Genomic DNA, 13,257 nt, shown 5'->3' with positions numbered 1-13,257 from the left:
TTTAACGTCTACTCATATACTCAGTACTTCGATGTAGACACAGACGTTGTTTTGAACAGATTGATGAGCTCGTTGTATCCCACTAGCGGAGATTTTTTCAACAAGATTGATGCAAACCCTGATTTGTAAGTCTTTTAATGCATTTCTCCTCTGACACTTCTTGGTGATTGCACTGGAGTTGCGAGATTTCTTTAATCAGTCCACTGCTCCTTTGTTACCATTTTAAGTGTTATCTTCTGCTCCTTTGTTACCATGTTACCATTTTAAGTGGTGTCTAGGTTTGTATTTCGAAACTCCTATTGAGATCTCAGGCTGTTAATTCATAACCATTTTAAGTGTTATATACTGCACCTTTCCGAAAGCACATTCCAGCTGCGATAAATCAGATGAAGGTGTTTGATATCTCATAGGTTTGGGGAATGCTTTGCTGTTTCCGGTGCAAGTGTTAGATAAGTAGTTTTACTGGAGTAGAGATTGCCAATAAAGCTATTGATATTTGATGATTAAAACTGTAGTGTCAGATTTTAAAACCAGGAATGTAATGAAGGAAAGAACTGGATCTTTAGCGTGATAGATCTTCCTGCTTCACTCTTTTTCATTTTGCTTGTTTAGTTTTCTTTTTTCTTAACTATGTTTTGCTGCTTGAATATTCCTCCGGAGCTGATATATTGTAGACTTTAGCCTGCATCTAGATCAGTTTCCATATGCTATCTGGTAACTATAGCTAGTTAAAACATTGCCTCACGTTAATTTTAGACTTCTAGCTATTTTCATAGTCTGTAGTATAGTCTCAATCAGATTGCGGTAAGGTTGATGTAATGTCATTGTCTTGATTAGGAAACCTAAGATCTGAAAATAGGATTTGTCTGATCAGGCTTCGAGGCAGTTGAAGACAGGCCTGATTGAGCAAACACTAAATTTATGCCCCCTTTGTGTTGTCATTATCGTTGATTCTCAGGAATCAGAAAATAGCAAGTTACCCCATTAAATTAAGTAGATTATTGCTTTGTAAATTAATAGGATGCATTTACTCACGTGTTACTTCAAGCGATAGATTAGAAAAATCCTCATTTCCTCTTGGACAAGCATCAAATTAACACGTGCATATATTCAATTAGCAAAAATGTTATCCTCTAAAGATTGGCTAAAAGCTTCACAAATGTTTGTAGATTAATGACTCGTGTTTGCATCTCGTCTCTCTGTTAGGTATGGACTTGTCTGGATCTGCACTACGCTTGTGTTTGTGCTTGCTTCGCTCGGAAATTGTGCCACATATCTTGTGAAGAAACGAACCCAAAGTGATGCGCCGTGGATCTTTGATGTGAACTATATGAATTTGGCAGCATCTGTAATCTATGGCTATGCAATAATTGTGCCTCTGGGATTTTATTTCTCCCTTCGGTATATGGGGTCCAAAGCTGATCTTCTGAGATTCTGGTGCCTCTGGGGATACTCTCTCTTCATTTTCATTCCAATCTCGGTAAGTATATTCAGTAACTTCCACCTCTTTTGCTGTTAAAATTAATCAATTGATTGTCAATAACATTAAAGGTAGATGCATATACTTACTTGATACACAAATGGTATCACAGCGCTACTATCTTAATAATTTGTGCTCTCGATTGATGTTTAAGTCTAATACTCAGGATATTATTGTGCAGCTTCCATTGCTTATTCCAGTAGAGTTTCTGAGATGGGTGATTATACTCTTAGCTGGTGGCGCATCATCGTCCTTTGTTGCCCTGAATCTACAGTCATACCTTGAGACGAACAATGATATCACGGTTGTAATGGGTGCAGCATTTGGTCTGCAAATGGTTCTTTCAATCTTCATCAAGGTCTGGTTCTTTCCTTAATCTCCAACAACACCCAACAAAAAACAAATATGTAAAAACCTTAAGATTTTGATGTGCTGTAGTAGAACAAAGAATGTCATCACCAGATAATGAAACCCCCAAAGTAAAAAAGAAGGAACAAATACACTGAATCATGGATTCGTTTTTTAATGGCTTAGTTTGATGGTTGCTTTGCTTGTAATGATTTGTGTTTTTGCTTGTTTGTTTTGTTATCACTTCTTTGCTTATGGAGTAGTAAAAAATATCAAAAAAAAAAAATAGGAAGAATATTCACAAGAGTTATTGCAATTTACTCTTTTGTACACTGAAAGATGAAGGGACTGAAGAGAAAGACGAATGCATCTGTCGTTATGGTTTTGTTTAATATCAAGGTACAGAGAACATGTGAAGTATGAAAGAGTAAAGCCAAAAGGTCACATTAGATAACCTGTGAATTCGTGTCTGAAATGAAAAGATAAACCTGTGAAAGTGTTTTTATTTCACTCAACCCCGTAATTACTGCAAGATTTTATGGTAAAAAGTAAAAAGTCAGTCAAACCAATGTCTCCATGTTTTTTACTTTTCTTATAAAAACCTCAAGTTGTTGTTAATGAATCATGGGCCAAATAAAAATTACGGGCCCATTAGAATAGATAAATCATAGTATTCCTTTTAAAATATTCAAACTCAAAAATAGCTAGTGCCGTAGAATTATTCTTTATTCAAGATCTTACCCGAATAAAACATTTTAGATTTGCAAGAAATTCAAATAAATTAGAAATAATTGCATTTTTATGAATACAATGAACACACAAGATTTAATTGGGAGAAAATGGTAAAGGTTAGAAATAGAAAAGAGAGGTTTAATCTTGCAATTGACTCAAGTTAAGGGTTTAGTTTTCTAAATGTTCCAAACAAAAAAAACAGATTCTTGATTCAAGAAGCACAAATACAATATTCTCTAACGAAATGTTTGAAGAAAAAAACTGTGTTGCAAGTTGTAACAACGAATATTATAGTCACTCAATGTTACGAGACAACTAGGTAATAACCCACACTACATGCGGGATAAATAGACTCAATAAAATTATTACAAGTAAAATTATTATTTGAAATATAAGGTGTCATAATAATAATTTAACACATAATTTTTTTCTTTTTTATTCAAATTTACATTTAATTATTTTGTGTAAAAATATATTTCACCCGTGAAATGTGGAATATAATGTTAATTATTGTGATAATTGTGATAATGTTATTTATTTTTAAGATTATTGTAATAATTAATTTTTAATATATACTCCTTTTGTTTCATAAAGAGTGTCATTTTAGAATTTTATTTTTGTTTCACAAAAAGTGTCATTTTACATTTCCAATGTACTATTTTATATTTTCAATACATCTTTTTCATTAAATTTTCTAGTTTTACCCTTAATCTATGACTAAATTAACTTATTAAACATTTATTAAATAAGGGCATATATGTATATTTTAATATTTTTCTAATTTGTGTGAAATGTGTCAAAATGACATTTATTGTGAAACAGAGGGAGTACTTGAATAGTCATCAAATTTTTAAAAATTAGAGAATAAGTTTTGTATTTCAAAAAGTTAAATAGATGAATAAGTTTTTTAATAGTTTATAAAATATAATTTATTTTAAATTATTAAATATGTTATGAAAATGATAATTAAATTATTAACTATATATATACTTTTTAATAGTTGACGGTCTTTCATTTTAAAAAACTAATAGAAATAAACATTACCTTATATATTCTAATAACACATTTATGTAAATAATAATAAAATAAAGATTTTCTTATATATTTTAATAACACATTTAATAAATTAAAAGAGTTATTTTTGTAAATATATTTATCTTGAAATGCTTAATGGTAATTAAATCTTCAAATCGCTCTGACAATGACACATCGACATTTTCACAAAATGCTTCTCTATTAATATATAGGGATATTGACGTTGGAATTTTCCGGTAGTATTGAAATTTAATTGTTAATGTAACCCAAAAGGTTCGAAACTCTGGTTACTACAAGTCCTTTGTTTTAACGAAAGATCTAAACGTGTATCTTTCTACCCTAAGTGGATTTTAATGTCGTATATAGTTGCAAAATATGGTATATTCGTATATCCATTTTTTAATTTAATAATTAATTTGCAAATATCCTGACCAAAAACAAAAACAAATTGTAAAGATATGTGATAGATCATATATCTCAGAATATTCAGAAATTTAGCATAATTAGTACCTAACACGAACTTATATGATTTGTAATCCACTTTTTTTTTTAGCAAGGCAAGGCAACAGTGACTCTTCAAGAAATGAACCAGTAGTGTGTTGACAAAAAAAAAAAAAAACCAGTAGTATTAGTGTTGGATTATGACTACTTCTTCGTCTTAATCAACCGTCCATCGTGTTTAATTATATTAAATCAATAACTAATAAAAACTTATTAATCCTCTTTATACACTTTACAAGTTTTGTTTTATCTTGAGAGTTACTTGCTGGTTTTGGCATCCCAAACTAAAATTACTTCAATAATTCATTTAAGTTTCTGATCCAGCTCACCCCTCCCAGAACCAAAATGATATTTTCTTAAAAAAGGAATATATAAAATATGTAGAAAAAGAACAGTATCAATTCTATGAACGACCCGATCCTCCCCAATAGCAATCACTGTCTCTATCTCAGTCTTACAAACAAATGATTTAGTTTTACTAGTTATATATATTCTGAGTCTACATATGATAGTGATTCCTGTATAACTTTTTCTTCCTCTATCTGCGACTAATCACCACATATATACTTTTAATACGAGAGTAATGGAGAGAAACTCGTGATTTGTGTGGTTATAACCAAAAAGAAATAAATGTCGGTCAAACTCATATTTAATCTTTCGTAAATAGGCAGGAAATAACAAAATTCTAAGCATTTCTCTGGTTTTATTGTTTATCTTATGAATTCATGTAACAGAAAAATTTAAAAAAAAAAATGTAACAAACGTAAGAAAAATAAATGGGATTGTCATCTAAAAAAAATTGGATTCTGTAATATTTATTTTTGTGTTCGATGTAGTTTCGTCAAATTGTTCTCTTCCATTTTTGTTTTTTGTGGAAGATAATAGTTTTAAGTAACACACGTTGTTTCTTTTTTTATCCGTAAAGATGTTCATAAAAAATCCAAATTTGTCGACAAAGATAAGGTGACCGTAGGTAAGTTAATAATCAAAAGAAAGGTGAAGAAACTTTTGTTTTTTTGTTTTGTTTTGCCTGCATGATCGTTCATACACACATCAAACAAAACTGTAAAATAAAGTTGCCCACAAACTTTTGTCCTCGCACAAGTTTAGTTTGCTTATATATTGCTCAACATACCGACGTCAAAAGCACTTAATGCAAATCCTTAGAACTCCTCAAATTTTTATAGTTTTTAATAAATATTCAACTAATCATTCATCTTATTTTGACTTTTTACCAAAAAAAAAGTTTTAGTTAATTTTGAAAGGGAAAAATGTCATGTAATACATGAACTTTCAAATTTAGGCAAAAAAAACGATAAACTTCGTGGGAGATCATTTAATACATCAAGTTCTGTTAATTAGCCATTTAAAACATCAAATATCGTTGACCAAGACAAAATAGACATATCATTAAATGAGATAACTGAGCAACTAACATCCGTTACTTTTCTGTTTAACACCATGTTGTTTTTGGCTTCATCAACGATATTTGATGTTTTAAACGGCTATTCAACAAAACTTGATGTATTAAATGGCCTCTCACAAAATTCATGATTTTTTTTGCCTTTCACAAAGTTCATGATTTTTTTTGCCTAAATTTGAAAGTTTATGTATTTAATTACATTTTATCTAACTTGTGTAGTCTAATTTTTACTATTCAACTAATAATGATTAATTGTTGAATGAGTTATTTAAACATCCAAAATAAAAAGTCATCCTATACTCTTCAAATTTTTAAATTTAAAATATAGCAAATATTATGTTTTAAAGATAAATTCACATAAACACATTATTGAATTGGGGAATATGTCAATAAAAATGTAATTATGTAATTTGATCACATGTATATTATTTTTGTTTGTTATGGACAAATAAAATTTAGCACATGGGTTCTCATAGTATTTTACAAAAGTAAATATTATTTTTAATCATTTATGTTTTCGAAAAACATAAAAGAGTAATACATCAACAAAATTAACAAATCACCTCTCAAATAATAGAGAAGATATAGGAATGTATTTTTAATTACATAAATAGTAGATTATACATTTTCTGTTAAATAATATCACCTCATGAATTATATTCATAAAAATTTCTCAAGTTTTAAATATCTTCAACTCAATTGATGTAAATAAAAAATATTTTTTTCAATTATAACCGAAAACAATATTGCAAAGGATATTTGTTGCACATGTATAAATAACAATAAACTGTATAATAGTCAAATTAAGCTTGATTTTACGTTTTAGAGGTATAAAGCAAAAGACTGTCGAGTAATGTGAACAAAAAAAATCAAAATGCATTATCTTTTTTATGTACGCATAATTTGATTAAGAGTCTTTTGGTCTTGCTAGTCAACAAAACTTGATATATTAAATGACCTCCTACAAAGTTCATAGTTTTTTTTGACCTAAATTTGAAAGTTCATGTAATAAATGACATTTTCCCAATTTTGAAACGATAAATTACTTGTTTTTGGGAAATAACAGATACTACAAGTCTCGTTGAACGTGATTGCACTTAAGTTTTTGGACGCTCGTGACTCGTGACGGCTTTACATTGGACACAAATATATCTAATGATTAATGAAGTTGCACCAATAACAACTTTCCAAGTGTAGCATGTTTATATAGTAAGACATAATATACTCCACCTTATCCTATTCTGTTCTTCTACATTTTTGTTGGTCGAGTGAAAAATCTTATCTGTTTATCTACAAGTCTATAACACCGCTGCAAAATGTATAACGTGTTCTCATTTTTGGCCACTGATACCCATCCCATAACACATATCTTTGTTTAACTCTTTAAACTTTAAGAAAAAAACATAACCAGAGTGCATTCAGCACTTACATACTTTTTTATTCTTATTTATTTCATACTTCTGTTCTTTAGTTTAGTTACCGTTTGAATCGATTATATATGTATAACTGTAATTATCAGGGTTTAGTAATTGTAAAAGAAAACGTTTTAACGTTTACGTATTGAATAGTACGCTCGCAACGTCTAACTTTTTTTTGCTAATGAGGCAGATACAAACACAAAAACGTCATCATTTAAGATTTATTTCTTTATTCGATCGGGTAACATGGCGCCATGTTTGCTTAAGATTCTAATATACTAGTATAATGTATTCGGCAATCTATTCTTAGATTAATCATTTAACTCAAAATTGAATAATTCAAAATCAACTGTTTTTTTGTACAATATTAATTTATGGAGTATTATTAGTTTTACTTGTGTAGTGATATGTATTTCACTTGTACACATTTTTTATTTGGTTTGGGAATCTCGTGTCCACAAATTTATTTTCATTGGCTAATAGTGGCTTGTGAGTTTCGACGGTTCCTTTATTATCTCTTTAATTTCTTGAAATATATGTCTTTAATTTTAGGTATATCCGTAGATTGATATGTATTAGTATAATATATGCGACTACTTGTGCGGGAAAACCGTTTGGTTAGAAGCATTATCTGATCATACGCTAAAATCTGGGAATGATGTAACAGAAACTTGGAAGAGTATATGAATAATTGACAAGTGTTTATTTTGGACCCATTTAAAAAAAAATGTTTTTATTTGTTTGAGACTTTTTTTTAATAAATAAACAATAAATTTATTTATTATTTAAAAAAAAACAATAAATTTATTTGGCTCTTGTTTATAAGAGATTATGTAACACAAAATTGACCTGTTATCATTTGAAGCATAATTATATGAAACGATTTAGACGTTACACATAATCTTTCTACTATATGTAGACTTTAATAATCTTTTTTAAAAAAGTTACTACTATCATTATTCATACGAACTGTTGTTTTGTTTTGACTTTTGACTAATCCTGGCTAACAGCCTAACACTAACACCCTTTTTTAACAAAAAAATTGGTGCCATTTTAACTAACTCTCAAAATCGTATCTTATCGTATATTTCTGTCACAAATTCTGCTTTGCTAAATGTAAGTTTTCTTGTAGTATATATACTCTCTTACTCCATTGAGTCTTGAATTTTGGAACCTGTATATCTAAAGGTCCATGTCCTAGCTAGTTCCTTACATGTGCCCCAACTAAATACGTGTCCTAGTTTTGCAAGTTTTTTTATTTGTCTCGTGACTTAAATCCATAAAGGTCAAATTGATATATTGGATTGTACCCACAAAAAGTTTTTAGCCATTTATTCTTGTCAAGAATTGATAGATATATATCTCCTAACTTTAATTCCTTTTCTAAAAAATATCCCTTTAGAGGTTTTCTAAACTTACGCGAATATCCATTACTAAAACCTTGCATATCAATGTAAATTAACAAAGTTATCCATGTATGGCTGAAGCATTCAAAACAAATCCAATTTTTTTTGGATATTTTAAAGTAGAAACTTTTATTTATCTAATATTTTCATGAATAACACATCAAACATACGCTTTATAGTTTTTTTTTTCTACTTCAAAACAAGATTGAAATAGTATTAAATTTAAATTCCACTTTTTTTTTTGTTTTTAAAACATTTTGTGGTCTATATATAAATTTTTTAACATGATCCATAAAGTATTTCAGGCGTCATGCGTTCACTATCTATAAACGTCATGTTCATGTATGACGCTATATATATATATTGTAATATATGTAATGTATAACACATATATTATCAATGTTTGGTATGAGTCGTAAAAAAAATAAAGGTCCACTTTGAGCTTCTTTCGTATCGACGCCATCGTTTCATCGGACTCCATTTCAATCTATTCATACTATTATAGATATAAAAACACACGTGGATAACTATCATGCATGCAAGAAAAGGTCGTTTAGACATAAACATCACTTCTTATCTTTTTTTTTTTGTTTAATCAACAAAAAACATCGCTTCTTATCATTTACCTAAAATGCTACGAAATAGAAGTTCCATTTTCGACCATTTTAAAACTTATTTGTCCACGTAATTAAACAAAAAAAATACGCAAAAGACATTTTTATCTCTCTTTTTTCACACAGTACTTAACGGGTTTTTTTTGGGAATCACATATATATAACCTACCAATTCTAACAAATAGCATGCATTCACGAATCACAATCCTCCAACATAAAATGTATTTGTCACTTACTAGCTACTCCATTATCGTTTTTATATACCTACCTATCAAAATCGCATCTTTCTTTAAATATAATATGTCAATACACGCATGTGCTGCTGCTGCGTGGCTATATGCATACTTGAGTCTAAAACTGAATGTCTATATTAAACAATCCCTGAGTCCCTGACTACGATATGTCGTTCGTTACGAATGTGATAATTAGTTTAAATAACAAGAATAAAATCACAGAAGAAAACAAACAAGTGCCTATTATTTGACTAAAGATGAAATTCGTGGGCCAAAAGGCTTAAAAGAAAGAAAAAAAGTAAAAAAATGGGCACATGCACAGAGGACCAATGATTCCCACAGAGACAATCAGACATCTAAGACCCTAATCGCATCAAACCACGTGCCCTCCTTCTACTAATTAGTAATTACTAGTAGTATAATTTTGGTGTAGACCTGAAAAATTACATTTAGGTTATTCACTGATTTTATTTGTTTCATATTTCTCCTTTAAGGAGAAACATACGAAAGAGGGAAAAGTGTAAAAATTAGAGATGGATGAAAACGGAAACTGAAGTCGGTAAGACAGGTGTTGGAACTTGGAATAATTGCTTTGACCAAATCTCATGCATCATTCATATTGCGTTTACGTTTATCACAATTGGCTTTGCTCTTTTTTTTTTTTTGGTGGAAAATCATCTCTAATTATTTTTTGATGAAAAAAGGTGTCTAAGTTAGAAGATTCTTGTGCATAAAAAATTAATACTCTTTCTGTTGAACTATCTCAGATCACCAGTACTGTTCAAAGTCGATGTATGATTAATATTGATTATATATATATATATATATATCTAACATATTTGGAATAATTTGGTCCATCGTTTCAAGAAAGCTCTGATCAACAACTTCAAAACACGACATGCAGCATCAAAAAGCGACGTACAACTTCGAGAAGCAACATCTATCTTATGGAAATTCCAATGATTTTGGAAGCCTCTGATAGCTTCCAAACGATATTTGAGAGCTTCAAGCGGACTTATATAAAAGCTAAGGGAATCGGTAAAAATAGTCACAAGATCCAATAGGCACTATTGCTTCCAAGTAAAATATGGTTTGGCACCCGACATCGATCATGATTCCAAGTAAAATATGGTTTGGTAACTTCTTAATGTTTTTGGACGAGAAAGAAACACGAAACAATCTAACTAAAAACAAAATCTGAGAAAATAGACTATATATCGCCACTGCAACTAAGAACCTTAAACTAACTTTTTGAAGTGACTGTATCATGTTGTTTGCACACAACAACAACAAAAAAAGGGTGACTGAATCACCTAAACGACTCTTCGGAGCAGTGTTAGTGTGTTACTCAAAAGTTACATACCTATAGAGAATATGTATATATATTTTCTCATGTCAATGTCAGAAATTTGATCGCAGATTTGCATGTTTTTTACTAAGCAATGAATTTTTTTTGTAGCCCATCAGGTGTGAGTATACAACTGTTATGTATGTTTGATTTTTGTCCAGTTATGATTTTTTTAATACTACAAAATTTAAAAACCCGTTTCCTATTTTAAAATCTGAGTCTATCATTAATGGTATCTGGCTTCTTAAAAGGGCCAATGAACTGAAAGATGTTTGAATAAAGAAACTGGATTGGCCATTATTAATCTATATTATGAGAATCTCGAGGTTGGCACAGAGATTATCATATACTATATTTTAGTCTATAGAAATTGGATTGGCCACTAATTATCATTTTTCAAAAATAATAACTATACGTAACCAAAGTAAATCACATTCCCTTTCCAAGAACTGAAAGTCTGAAAGTATGAAAACTTGAGGGGAAACTAAGAAAGGATGAAATATATACCCAAAAATCATTAATCAGTATGAATTATGAGGGAAATCATCGTCATGTTGAAAAACTAGATCTCTACTCTAAGTTTTATATAATCCGAACTTTTTTTTACATAAAACTGTCTAATATTTAATAATGAGAAATCCTCGAATCATTACTATATATTTTATTCAGCATGATTATAAATTTATAATAAAGAATTCTATGTCAACTAATCAACCCTATAGTTCATAAGTCGATTTCAAATGGATTGTAACATCAAACTTTGTTAAATACAAAAAGGAGTTAATCATTTTTATACACTCAAAGTACTCAACTATACAACGATCGAGTGTTATAGTGTTGCAAACAAAAGCAAAACAACTCTTTAAACCGGTCTTGTTCGGGAAGACAAACAACATACGTATACACAAACTGACAAAAGTTCATTAACTACTTACCGACTCAAGAATATAATGAGTAGTTTTCTTTGAAGTCATAAGAACTCTTCGACTTCATCGAGGCTTATACAGATATGTCATATGTATTAGTAGTTTGTTTGCGCCGATCCATACGGAAAAAATGTTTGTATGTTCGTCTATAGTCAATATGAGTTTTCAGACTACTTAGCAAGCTGGACTTATGGACTTGTATAATATTTTTTAAAAAATCTGTGTTTTTGATGTTATTTTTTTTTTGTTTTTTTGTTTTTTTAACGTATCAATTACTTGTTTTATATATTCTCCACCTGGTTGGATACAATGTCATAACTAAAATACAAATATAAAGTAAAAACGTTTTTATCATCTTAAAGATTATACAATAAACTATGATTATGAGCGTTTTTAATAGTAATCAGAAAACAGAACATGTGATGTTAAAATGTTAACATCTTAAAAATTGGTGATTGTTTATAGGAATTAAAGATATTTCGTATGTGAATTGGGAAGTTTTACAATCTATCTAAATTTGAGAAATCCGATAGCAAATAAGTGTAGATTTTTTTTTTTTCTTTTCTTAACAAGACTATAGAATTCTGTTTTCTAAATTAGGTTTATTAAGAGAAATCAAAGAAACGTTTAATACGATACACGTTATAATCTCAGAATGATGATGATGATGATGATACATTATACATACTAGTGTTAATCATTGCACTCTAATGTATATGTCACACAACACAACACAACACAATTACATACTGTATAAAAAATTAGACTCCAATAATGATTAAAAAAGAGTGTTGTGGCGCCGCATAAACATAGAATTTGTGATATGTAGTAATCTTTTAATCACGTCATCTTTAGAAAAACTGCATTGCTGTCCGATTTTAACTAGTCCTCTTCTTCTCCCATCTCCGTTTTGCCTTTTTGTTGTGTCCACGGCGCTTCCTCAGCCGCCGATTTTTATATATTACCCAAAATACCCCCACCACCCCTCAGCATCAATCCCCTACACCGCACCCTAATATCCTTACCATACGCGGAACCAACGAACACGCGCCACTTCATCTGTCAGCATATAAAATACCAGATTTGCCCTTAGTCGCACACGTGGCGGCTCTTGGTTTGTAGGCGAGCCTTCATCTCTGGGCGTTGTTGGTGTTTATAAACCCCTTCATCTCTTCCTTGGTGATCTCCACCTTTCCCTCACCAGATATTTTTAATCAGAAAACGCGGTGGTCACACTACTCAGTTAACCCGTTCGTTCTTCTCTCTCTCTTTCTCTGTGTGTTGTGGTGGTTTTGGTAGGCGAGACGGGGGCAATGGAGGAGTTAGATCGTTCACGTGCTTTTGCCAGAGACGTCAAGCGTATCGTCGTTAAGGTACCCCTCTCTCTCTCTCTCCTTCTCCCTCTCTGTGTGTGTATATATTTTATGTCCGATACGTTCGCATTCTCAGATTTTGTTTTTTTGATTGACTGTGTTTTTTTTTTTTTAATTTCTCGGCGTTACTCTGATCTGTGTTAGTGTGTTCGTCGTTGGATTTAGATTGGTGTAGTGTGTTTAATTTCACTTTTATGGTGTTTTCATCAGTGGTAATGTGAAAAAAAATATTACTATATTAACTTGAAGTGCATCTAAACTCTTGGTTATTGTAATGCTTTCGTGAATCTGATCATTAAATCTCTCATATCAATCTTAATTTGCATGTCTTGTCACTAGAGACGAATGACTAAATCAGAATATTCGTAGGAATTTTTTTTTTGGTGACTAAATTTGGATTTTTTTTTTTTTTTTTTTTTT

General features: G+C 30.3%; 2 protein-coding genes across 2 annotated transcripts in view; both read left to right on the top strand.

The window, feature by feature from the left end:
- Positions 1–2,037, top strand: part of LOC104792813 (protein YIPF1 homolog) — an 8,520-nt gene extending 6,483 nt beyond the window's left edge. Inside the window, exons 5-7 of the mRNA XM_010519042.2 lie at positions 60–125; positions 1,207–1,480; positions 1,662–2,037. Coding sequence (XP_010517344.1) covers positions 60–125; positions 1,207–1,480; positions 1,662–1,856 — 535 coding nt within the window. The 3' untranslated portion in view covers positions 1,857–2,037. The remainder of the gene's footprint in view (positions 1–59; positions 126–1,206; positions 1,481–1,661) is intronic.
- Positions 12,647–13,257, top strand: part of LOC104792812 (delta-1-pyrroline-5-carboxylate synthase A) — a 5,236-nt gene continuing 4,625 nt past the window's right edge. Inside the window, exon 1 of the mRNA XM_010519041.2 lies at positions 12,647–12,837. Within this exon, the coding sequence (XP_010517343.1) occupies positions 12,778–12,837 (60 nt within the window). The 5' untranslated portion in view covers positions 12,647–12,777. The remainder of the gene's footprint in view (positions 12,838–13,257) is intronic.

This window comes from Camelina sativa, chromosome 6 (assembly GCF_000633955.1).
Source record: "Camelina sativa cultivar DH55 chromosome 6, Cs, whole genome shotgun sequence".
NCBI lineage: Eukaryota > Viridiplantae > Streptophyta > Magnoliopsida > Brassicales > Brassicaceae > Camelina > Camelina sativa.
Note: the sequence above shows the minus strand (reverse complement) of the source record. Positions and strands in the feature narration are given on the sequence as shown.